Genomic DNA, 12112 nt, shown 5'->3' with positions numbered 1-12112 from the left:
ACTAACGGCTTAATCAGATCATCTCACTGTTATGAAGAATCTGTTTGCTGAAAGAGCTTTAGTTGCAACATGTTTCTTTGATCTCTTCTTCTCTTTTTAAAGGACTAGAAATATTTTTGGAGTATTCAAATAGCAAATGTTGAAGTCTGAATTGACCAAGATCAAACACAAAAACATTGTAAAGCCAGACGATAATTTATATAGCTCAAAAACTTCATCGCCTTCCCAGCTTTCATCCCTCCTCTTTCAAACAAGGTTCGATAGATCAGAGTTAATTGACCTCCGAATTGAACTTTACAAGCAACACAAAATGTCAGCAGTACCTTTAAAATGCAAAATAATAATGATTATAATTAAAAAATCTATACTTGCTGTATGTGTATTGACTCTATATTGGGATGAAAGAGTACACTGTGTTATACTATATTGATTAGCTTCCTCTCACTTTAGTTCAGAGCATTAAAATACCATCACATTGGCCAAATGAAGAAACAAGGAAATTGCTAGACAACAAGTCAGTTAAAACCTTAACCTCTATAAAAAGTTACATGGTAAATATGTAACTATAAACATTATTTTATTTTTTATTTATTTTAGTTTAATTTAAGATTACATGGAGATTAATAGATTATTTACATGCCTGTAGACATGCATTTTCAGGTGACCACTTTGGGAGACATTGATATCCAGGAGACCTGGGACCTGTGACATTTTGCAGGTTGCAAATTTTATGATAGATTGAGAAAAAATTGTGGAGCAGCTTGTGTAATACAAATTTAGAATGTTCATTTGAGGGTTTTTTGTACTTCCTATAACAAAAGGCCTGAGGAATATAAACTTTCATTTTATTTTATATGAAAAAAACTTCATAGTTGCAGACATTTTGTTTGCTTGTTAAACAAAGTACCATCATCTTTTAAACAGCTTAATTCAAGGCTTAAGAATTTCATTTAAGTTTCAATTAGTTATATTTACAGTGTGTTGCTTAGTCCTCTCTGCTTTGTGTATCTCACTAATGAAAGTCTTTGAAAAGCTATTGTACCTGTCTCTGTCTCTCTCTTTCTTCCTCTCTCTTTGCCTATGCTGAATGAACACACAAGCTAAGCCTATTGTTCAGTACAAGGATTAAACACCTAGGCCTTCATCCTTGGGTTGAGAAGGTGAATCACTTGTAAATTAAGTTTTCCTGTCATCGTCCACTGGGATGTTGGGGAAAGTTCAAAAAGCATTGAATTATTCCCTTTTTCTCTGAAAAAAATGGAGCATTGTTAAATTATGAACTTACTATGGAAGTAATAGTGGAAATATCTGAAAATATCTTAAACCAATTTGTATACAGTAAAGCAGGTCTGTCGTGTGAGACTGTCTATAATAAACCGACACACTATGAAAATTTATATTAAAGTAAGTAAGGGAGTACAGAACTGGCTTTTCCAGAGATTTTCGGCTATTCACAAAAGGCGACATTTTAATGCTTTCCTCTTACAATAAAAAAAATAAAAATTCATACAAATACATTCACTGCAAGGTTTAAAGAAACTAGCCAGAATTCTAATAATTCTCTCATTTGTTGAGGAGAACATGTTTATATTCTGATTGCTGCCTGTAATAATTCTGAGAATGGTTGCACTGTTACGTTTCATCATCCAAGTTTATTTTTCATTTCCTCTCCATTTTCTTTGCGTCTGTGACATTTTTTTCTTCAGTTGATTTCTCACTAAATGAATTATTAATGTCAAGTTCAGCAGCCTCAAAACATCAGTCCACAAAGAGATTAAAATCATGCTTCTAATTAAGCATTAAAAAAAAGAAATGTGAAAGACGGCACATGTTAGTGGCTGGGATATATTAGGCAGCAAGTGAACATTTTGTCCTCAAAGTTGATGTGTTAGAAGCAGGAAAAATGGGCAAGCCTAAGGATTTGAGCGAGTTTGACAACTACCAAATTGTGATGGCTAGACGACTGGGTCAGACCATCTCCAAAACTGCAGCTCTTGTGGGGTTTTCCCAGTCTGCAGTGGTCAGTATCTATCAAAAGCAGGACTCTGAACCGGTTTAAGGAACGAAAACGAAAACCGGAAACGAACGAAATTTTGACCGGAACGTAACCAGAAACGGAAACGAAATCAAATGTAATCGTTCTGAACAGAAACGGTAATTTGAAATGCCCATTAACCAGTTAATAACGTTATTTTATCGTTCCGTTTAATATTTTGATTTGGCAGTCAACCAATCACGAATTCAAATAGTACAGCCTATGCAAATGTGACGCTGACGCATCCAAAGTGTGTGAAATGCCCGCACTCACGCTCTACAGTGAGATACCCGCGCTGATGCGCTCAGGCTCATCTGTCAGGTCATCATTGGTTAGGTAAGTCACAATGGCAATGCCCTGGCATTAGTTTTTCCAATGATATATGTCACCAACCATCAAGTATTAGGCCTACATTTAGTAAAAATTAATGTCAAGGAATATGCAGCTTGTTGTACCAGCGAGTGCAATTTTCAACGTCACATCACGATCCGCAGCGCTTCTGTGAACGGAGAAAACTATAGGCCTACCTACATAACACACATAAAGTAAAAGGGAATATTTAAGCCTATAGGCTACGCAAAATATTTCACTTAAATAATTAGGTCTACAGATTAACAAAGCGAAAGTGGTTATTTGTGTCGCACTCCAAAGATCTAGAAAAGGAAACAGACATTCTGCTTGTTTTCGTTATTTGTGTCTTTTGTAAATGTATGAATTATGTCTTGCTTTTACCTGTATGACCATTAATTATGCAGTACAGTTTACTGAAGGAAAACAAATCCAGTTCTCGCGCCTCACGCGCATGCACACTAATTCTTGCATTGCTTACTTGACATCGCAGCTGTTGAATATTAAAATAAAATAATCAACCAAACGTTACACTGCTCAATTCAATTCTGTAATACAATCTGCCGTTTAGCACCCGTGACCACCGCCTGACTGTGCTGTTATATGTGAAGAATGATGTTTAACATCGATAATGTGAGTGAAGTACAAAGCTCATCTAATAAATAATAGTTTAGCATTCGTCTCAAAAATGAAAACAGTTGGATTCATGCTGAATGAGAAAGGTAGGCTATATTCACTTTAAATTAATTTGTTTTGCATCATATTTAGTTTTATTTCCAATAAATAAACCTGTTTCTCGCCTTGAATATAGCAATAGAAGCTGGAATGGCGTTAAAAAAGTAATTTTTTTTTTTTTGTTGTTAATTTGTTTTTGCTTGACGTTTGTATAGCCTAGCCTGGATAGTCCAAATGTTAATTTTACAGGTTTTGTTGTGGAGTAGCTTACATAAATAATATAGGGCAGTTTTGTTCATAATTTATGTTTACAAACATTATAAACAAAGGTGTAGGCTAATGTAATATAATAAAATGCGGCCTGTGCAACTTTTTTCCTCCCAGGAATAGCGTTGGTATTTTTAACCAGCAAACATTAAAATATCTTGAAAAAATACTTTAATTTATAAACCATTGTTTTTCCTTTCGTTTAATAGGTTTACATTTGGACAGAATCTTGTTATAAAGATAATTGTAGGTCTACAACGGCAAATACACTATCTTTGTTTTTTAATAAATAAAATGCAGTAGCCTACGTATTATTGTTATTATTAAATAGGCTATATGCAGAAAAAAATAAAATAAATAAAAATAACGTTATTAACCGTTATTTTTTCTTATCAAACCGGTTTCGGAACGTTTATAATAGGAAGGAACGCTGGAACAGAAACGATAAATTACAGATTCTGCTTGGAGTGGAACGATTGAATTTTTTTTCCGTTTTTAAGCCCTGATCAAAAGTGGTCCAAGGAAGGAACAGTGGTGAACCGGCGACAGGGTCATGGGCATCCAAGGCAAATTGATGGACGTGTGGAGCGAAGGCTGGCCCGTGCGGTCCGATCCAACAGACGAGCTACTGTAGCTTAAATTGCTCAAGAAGTTAATGCTGGTTCTGATACAAAGATGTCAGAATACACAGGGTATCACAGTTTGTTGCGTATGGGGCTGCATAGCCGCAAACCAGTCATGGTGCCCATGCTGTCCCCTGTCCACTGCCGAAAGAGCCAACAGTGAGCATCAGAACTGGACCACTGAGCGATGGAAGAAGGTGGTCTGGTCTGATGAATCACATTTTCTTTTACATCACGTGGATAGCCGGGTGTGTGTGCATCGCTTACCTGGGGAACACATGGCACTACGGGAAGACAAGCCGGTGGAGGCAGTGTGATGCTTTGGGGAATGTTCTGCTGGGAAAACTTGGGTCCTGCCATCCATGTGGATGTTACTTTGACACGTACCACCTACCTATGCATTGTTGCAGACCATGTACACCCTTTCATGGAAATGGTATTCCCGCATGGCTGTGGCCTCTTTCAGCAGGATAATGCGCCCTGCCACAAAGCAAAAATGGTTCAGGAATGGTTTGAGGAGCACAACAACGAGTTTGAGGTGTTCACTTGGCCTCCAAATTCCCCAGATCTCAATCCAATCGAGCATATGTGGGATGTGCTGAACAAACAAGTCCAATCCATGGAGACCCCACCTAACAACTTACAGGACTTATAGGCTCTTCTGCTAACAACTTGGTGCCAGAAACCACAGCACGTCTACAGGGGTCTAGTGGAATCCATGCCTCGATGGGTCAGGGCTGTTTTGGCAGCAAAAGGGGGATCAACACAATATTAGGAAAGTGGTCATAATGTTATGCCTGATCAGTGTGTGTGTGTCAGTGTGTGTGTGTATATATATATATATATATATATATATATATATATATATATATATATATATATATTAGTCCTCTCTACTTTGAAAGGAGTCAGAATATATATGTGACCAGTCACGGAAAGTAGGGACACAAGTCAGTTCTGGGGCATTTTGAGTTATTCAAAGATTCTGAAAGTGTAGTCTCCAAGCTTTCCAATGATGTGTAACACATGGATTTTTGAAATTTGATAATATTTGGAGAAGTTGTGGCCATTTGAAGGTAGGCACTCAAAGGGCAGAAAATGACCTAAAGATTTTGCAGTTCTCGCCTGTTCTCACCTGCTGGGAGTGACAATAGGGCTCATTTACATCTCATTTAGATAAGCCATACCCCCTGTAAAGCTTCATGGTTGCATAGCAACGACAGACGCAACAGGAAAATCGGACCGCATACTATTAATCATAAAGGATAATGTGCATTGTAAATGTCAGTAATTTATCTTTTTTGACATTAGGGGCCCTATCTTGCACCCAGCGCAATTGACTTTGTACACCGATGCATGTGTCATTCCTATTTTGCACCCGCGCAAAGCGCGCTTTTCCCTCCACAGAAGCACGTCGCTAAACTAGTGAATGAACTTGCGCTCCCTGGGCGGTTCAGCGCAAAAAAGGAGGCGTGTTCCGGCGCAAACAATCCCTGGTGCTATTTTGCTGTTCCATTAAACAATTGCGCCACTGACCAGAAAAAACCTAGTCTAAAGTCAGTGGCGCATTGCGCGTTGTTCATTATGCTATTTTAAGGGCGCATGCTTGACCATAATGTATAGCGTGCACAACGCGCATACACTTTGCTCATCTAATCTACACAGATGCAACAGTTATTTTTGCAAATCATATGTTACACTAAAAAAATATTAACACATGAGATGACGGAAATCATTGTGGTGTGCCACGAAGATGTGAAAAAACCTGTTTAACCGAAGCTAATTTGGGTGGGTTTCTCCCATCCCCATACAATGTCACTTCTCTGTGTTTTACGGCCCTGACGAGAACGTCGGTCTCCTCGGCTGTGAACCGCTCCTGGCGTGCGCCTGGCAAATCCGCCGTTATAATAGCAATCCATAGTGGAACTTGCGCACCTGCTTTTAAAGGGAATGTTGGATGACGCTCTGATTGGTTTATTTCATGTTACGCCCAAACCACACCTATGAATAATGAAGCTACTTCAGACCAACCCATTTTAGATTTGCGCCCGGCGCAAGAGCCATTTATCCCGCCGGGAAAATAGCAACAGCGCCGAGACCCGCCCACAAAGTTACTTGCGCTTTGCGCTTTGACACTTGCGTTTCAGATCGTTAAAATAGGGCCCTAGAACTTTTTGAACAGGATTCTGTGATAACTGTATAGTCCTGGTTTAAACCTCAGTTAGTGGTTAGACCTGGTTTGAGTCAAAGGATTAAAAAAATCCTTTACATTAAACTCTTCAATACTTTTACTTTTGACTTACAATGCACATTTATGGCTACGGATACTTTATATTTTTACTTACGTAGGAATTTAATCTGATTCATTTACTATTACATTAGTAAATCCTTGTTAAGAAGTAGTAACTGGCTAAAATTATTAGCGTCACATTCAATTCAAGAATAGTCAGGTTTACATGAGCTAAGTCATTCACACCGGTCAATTCAAGCAGTTGAAGCGTTATTCAAATTAACATGCTAACATTACCATCTAAAAGCCCATTATAGTAATGGGGGGTTTTGGCAAGTGATACGATGCTAACGATTACAATTAAAATGACAGTCCTGAGCTAGCTATTAACAATAGACACATGAGATAACGTGTAGCCTACGTGTTCTTAGAATGAACACAAAACGACAAACATTGATGTTTATGGAAACTCACCCCATAAGAAACAGAAAAGATCTTGTTGCCTCCAATGAAATAAGTTGTTAGGGCACACTTTCTCTTTGTCGGGGTCTTCTTTGTGGATATAACCATCTCCGAAGTTTGCACTATGCGTCTGTTTGCCTCTAAATGTCCAATAATTCGCATGTCCTGCCAGTCTTTTTCCACAGCTAAAGAATACAGTCGTATGTTGTACTTCAAAACATTTTCGTTGTAACGGCCACAGTTCAGCTTGTCTGCGATATTTTTTGCGGAGTCCATCTTCATTAAATTTTGATATCAGCTAGAGCCGGCCAGAGCGCTGCATAAATAAGTAGCCATGCTTCCCTTGGACAGCGGCGGCAATAACAAAAGCCGGCGTATCCGATTCCAGTATGGAAATACAAACAGACAATGACACGCCCCTACTGTGAGATAGAATCTCTGAAAAAAACAAGCCGATTTCAACCTCAAAATGTACGCTTTTAAATAAACCAATACTGCTATCTAAAACACGGAGATGCTTCTTCATGATCTCAACTAACAGATTCTGCAAAAAAACGAAAATCACCAATTTTGAAAAAAAAAAAAACACTTCTTTCTCAGTTTGCTCAATAGTTGTGCTGCCGAATTGTGTCCCTGGTTTCCATGACGGGTCACATATACTTCTACGCTGACTCCTTTCACCTAGTCATGTCAATCATGACTAGGTGAAATATCCCACTAATTTACACCACACTTCAGTCATGCTGGAAGCTTGTCAACCATTAGTCAGAGGTTTATTCATGCTCACAGAGTGTTAGGGCTTAAATTTCACTTTGCAATGAACAAACATTCCAGTCACTCTCTCCTACAGGAAAAAAGGAGATCTTTCTCATTCTGTAAGTTTGCTCATATTTTCTCGTTGTTTCATCACACCCAAGATCTTTCATTAACTTTAATGATGTAGACAAGAAATTAGTTTATTCCAGTTTGTATGCTGTCTGCATACGTTAGCTTGGTGAAAGACAAACAGACCTGCCGCCATCTTCCAAAAATCATTTGGCAACTTCCCCCATTCAAGCTCAGGGAGTGATTTATTTTCAAGGATCCTTTAATAAAAATGACAAAACAAAACAGCCCAGCAGAGATGAATCAGCACACAGCTAAAAGACCGAGAAGGTCAGAACTCATCAGAAAATCATTTAGTCTCATTTCATCATCACTGGGGAGCAAAGAACCAAACTCAAAAAGGATCATTTGTGCTAATATAATGTTTGCATCAAACTAAGCATTGTATGCTAAATGGTGTCTGCAGGGCCTGTTTAGCATGGAAGTTGCTTTGTTGAAGAGCCTTTAATAAACAGTCACTAAACCTTGTTGAAAACACACATTTATTTTATTCTGCTGTTTGACCAGCATTCAGCTTTTTGTTTAGCTGTGGTCTGCAAGACAGACAAGCACCAAACCAAGTCTTATATGCAGGGAAATTAGCATCAGCTTACAAAAACATATAAATAGGTACACAACAGGGGCTTTTGCACTGGAGGAACCTTTTCACAGTTCCTAGAACTTTTGGCTGAAGTACCCAGATTTTGCCGTGTTCGCACCGCAGGAACAAGTTCCAGGAACTCCTTTTGGGGGAACTAAATTAGCTCCTACTTCAGAGTAGGGTCTAAACCAGCACTGTGGGAACTATCAGTGATGTGAGTATACATTGATTGGTCAAAACACTGGCACCCAGCATACTGTGTATTTAGTCAAATAAATGCAACCTTAGTGAGCGTGAGGAACTGCAGTAATTTCAAAAACCTTAAAAAAATCTAACCGACCGACATTTGAATGGTAGAATACTTAAAATATTTGATTTCAGTATTAGCCTGGTATCTATTGGAATGTCTGACAAATATCACAGTATATGTGTGTACCTATGTATATTTTTACAGACGTTTACAGGAAACAGCGACACAGACACAGTGGTCCAACACAAACTCCCTCACTCAATCAGAACTCGATATATGCGTCTTCTGCCCCTTGAGGGAAGCCCCAGAGGAGGAATGGGTCTACGGCTAGAGGTCTATGGCTGCACATACAGTGAGTGATACCTTACATGAACTGATCTGTAGAAATCATGGTAGAGATTTTCCATTGATTTTTTTTTTAAACTAATGATATTTTCCATCATACCTCTAAAATGAACTGTCACACAAACCTTTCTGCATGTTTATATTTCATTGAGCCATTATGTAGTATGTTTATTTAGCCCTTCTCCTAGCAAAGTCGGTATGAAATGGAAGTTGCGATAGTCTTTTCTTCCCCTATTCTGATGTATATCCAAGTAAAATGGCTTCTCAAACAAGAAGAAATGTAGGATGGGACTTGATTTTGTCTGTTGGGAATCGATTGGATTGTTGGATGTTTGTGGTTTGCTATTGATGCAATCTCATGTGAGTAACAGGTAGTCCCACCCTTAGTTAAAAAAAAAATGACATGCACAGATAAGTCATGTATAATAAATATTCCAGAAAAACTAAGAATTGTCTATTTTGATTTCATGGTCAAAGCGTTTTTAATGAAGGTACTTTGATATCCTTCCCACAGTGTAGGTGAAACTTGACACATACACACACACACACACACACTTGCATTAGTTTGTTTTTGCATATTTTATACCATACTTCAGATCTGAAGAAGTCAGCTGCATTCAAACATTTTCAAATCAACAGGAAGTACAAGAGCAGACAGATCTTGGAAGGTCAAAGAAAGTTCAGGGGAGCTGAGGGTCTTCTCACATTCTCTTTGATCTCCTTTTGCTGTTTTCCTCAGAGTCAGACGTAGCTGACTTCGACGGTCGCAGTGCCTTACTCTACCGGTTCAACCAGAAGTCCACCAGCACAGTGAAAGACGTGATATCCCTGAGATTCCGGAGCCATCAGGCAGAAGGTGTTCTGGTTCACGGAGAGGGACAGAGAGGAGATTTCCTCACTCTTGAGCTTCAGAGAGGAAAACTCATTTTGCATCTCAATTTGGGTGAGAGGAAGAAAAGGGCAGAACATAAGATAAGCGAGAATAAGAAAAGGAGTGGATTTTTATCCCCCAAAGGAATATGAAATTGCTGAAGAATCTCATACCGTATTATTCAGAATGACCTTCTATCCTTTTATTCTCACTCATGTGGCTCTTGATGGATCAGAGAGTGAAATTAGAGAAAAGTACCTGAGAAGTAACATGGATGGATAGATGGATGAGCCAGCTAAATTCTTTGCTTTAAGGGTGTGTTCACACTTGGCAGGTTTGGTTCAGTTAAAACGAACTCTGGTGCAATAACTCAAGCTCATTTAGCCCCCAGCACACAGTGTTGTTTTGGATGTTTGATAAGTTCCATCGCAAAATATATGTCATATGCTCTGTATTAAAAATGACAGTGTGAACACTACATGAATAAAGGACTAAATGTTTAATTTTCTTTTTTAGTTCAGATTAAAAGAACCAAGAGAGCCGAACTACAAGTGTGAGCAGACCTTTAGGTTCCTAAGCTGTATGTTCCTAGTCTCTCTTCTGCTGTCTCTGCACAGATGATGCCAAGCCCCAGTCTAGTGGTCGCTCATCTTCTGTCACGTTAGGAAGCCTGCTGGATGACCACCACTGGCACTCTGTTCAGATTGAGCGCTTTAACAAACATGTCAACTTCACCGTGGATGGACACACGCAACACTTCCGCAGTCAAGGACAAGAGGACACACTAGAGATAGACTATGAGGTGAGATCTGAGTGTAAATTATTATAAATCTGAATTATTTTCATTCAGTAAATTATATTTGTAATTTGTTTAGACAACACTGAAAATATGACTAAAGGCTATCCCCAATACACCAGTAGCTCCTCACTGCAGTACACGAGATCCATGCAGTGAGGTTGGATCCAGATCCAGGGGGTGGAGACGGGTAGGTTTAGGCAATCAGTACTATGATTGACATGACTAATAAAATCTTAAGAATCAGCTGCAGGGTGACATTGGCCTGGCTTATGATGTCACACTTGGATGTGGGCTGGGTTGTTTGTCCACCGCAGGTTGTAGCGAGATGCTGCTCATATGTAAAGTGGGAGGAGTTGGATCTGGATCCAACCTCACCCCTGGATCCCATGTTCTGCAGTGAGGATCATCTCTAATACACAGCGGACACTGACAGAAAAAAAAAAAAAATATTTAAAAGTAAATTCTTGTTATAACAAAACAAAACAAAAAGAAGAAAATAATAAGATCTATTTCTGTGACATGCATTAAGATATCCCACTCCCTTGTTATCTGAAACCATGTTTCAAAATATTTTATTCAATCACTGTCACTGCAAATTTATGAAAGTCTGAAACAAAGTACCACAGAGAACAAAGTCAATGATTTCAGAAATCTCTGCACGGATATAGATGTAAACCAAATAAACACACACAGACCCTTTAAAATACACTACCGGTCAAAAGTAAAGGCTTGGATCACTGTGCTGGGTAATGTAGAGGCTTGGATTGCTATCAGACCTAAGTGTTTTTCTAATTTTCTTTAACCTTTATTTTTGTTACACATTTTTCTGTCATTTTTTACCTTTTCTTTTTTTCAACCTCCACACTGTCTTCCATCCCTACATTTATTCTTTTGTGTGTATAAGTGATTATTTCAAACATGAGAGCACACCCCCCCCCTCTCTTTTTTTTGTGTGTATTTTTTACTCATTCTCACTTAAATGATTAATGGGTTCAATACTGAATGAAAATTGATACCATTTATTATAGATTAACCTCGTTACAAACAGCTAAAATATTTACCACTTTCCTTTTCTCTCTATTTTTCTTTTCTTTGCTTTTTTTTAAAGAGCTTCCAATGTTGACAAGAGAAGAAAAGTATATAATTTTCTCATTGAGTGCCTATTTGATACTTTGTACCATTACTATCAAAGTTCAGCACTCAAAAACAAGCAAAAGTGCTGATACACCACTATCAAAGCCCAACTAAAGGCATGTTTCTGCAAAACAATTCTGATTAAAATATGGTATATAAAATGCCTATAAAAATGTATATAAACTTGCCCTCAGAATTATTCTCTGCTATGCAAACAGTATTGTTACTGATCTCTGGGATATGTGGTTGTTTTGTGTGCTTGTGTGTATGTGTGTGTGTTTCTATGTGTTTGTCTGTCCTTATTCAAGCTCAGTTTTGGAGGAATCCCTTTGCCTGGCAAGCCTGGGACGTTTCTCCATGAAAATTTCCATGGCTGCATAGAGAACCTCAACTACAATGGTGTCAATGTCATCGACATGGCAAAGAGACGGAAGCCACAGATCTATACCGTGGTAAGTTTGAACTTTTACAAGTGCTAGTCTAACTGTAAATACCATTTTTCAGTATGCCTATATTGTTAGAATCAATGACACTTTAGTGAGTTTGAAAACCATCAAATCCCACTCTTTCTGAAGGATGTGAGTTGAAAACATGCTATTCACAAGGTG

The 12112-nt window shown here is 38.4% G+C and overlaps 1 protein-coding gene across 1 annotated transcript in view; it reads left to right on the top strand.

Moving 5' to 3' along the window:
* The window catches only part of cntnap5l (contactin associated protein family member 5 like), a 59948-nt gene that overhangs the window by 19840 nt on the left and 27996 nt on the right, over positions 1 to 12112 (top strand). Inside the window, exons 3-6 of the mRNA XM_067387954.1 lie at positions 8560 to 8707; positions 9440 to 9643; positions 10189 to 10373; positions 11813 to 11956. Of these exons, the coding sequence (XP_067244055.1) occupies positions 8560 to 8707; positions 9440 to 9643; positions 10189 to 10373; positions 11813 to 11956 (681 nt within the window). The remainder of the gene's footprint in view (positions 1 to 8559; positions 8708 to 9439; positions 9644 to 10188; positions 10374 to 11812; positions 11957 to 12112) is intronic.

This window comes from Chanodichthys erythropterus, chromosome 6, assembly GCF_024489055.1.
Source record: "Chanodichthys erythropterus isolate Z2021 chromosome 6, ASM2448905v1, whole genome shotgun sequence".
Taxonomy (NCBI): Eukaryota; Metazoa; Chordata; class Actinopteri; order Cypriniformes; family Xenocyprididae; genus Chanodichthys; species Chanodichthys erythropterus.
Note: the sequence above shows the minus strand (reverse complement) of the source record. Positions and strands in the feature narration are given on the sequence as shown.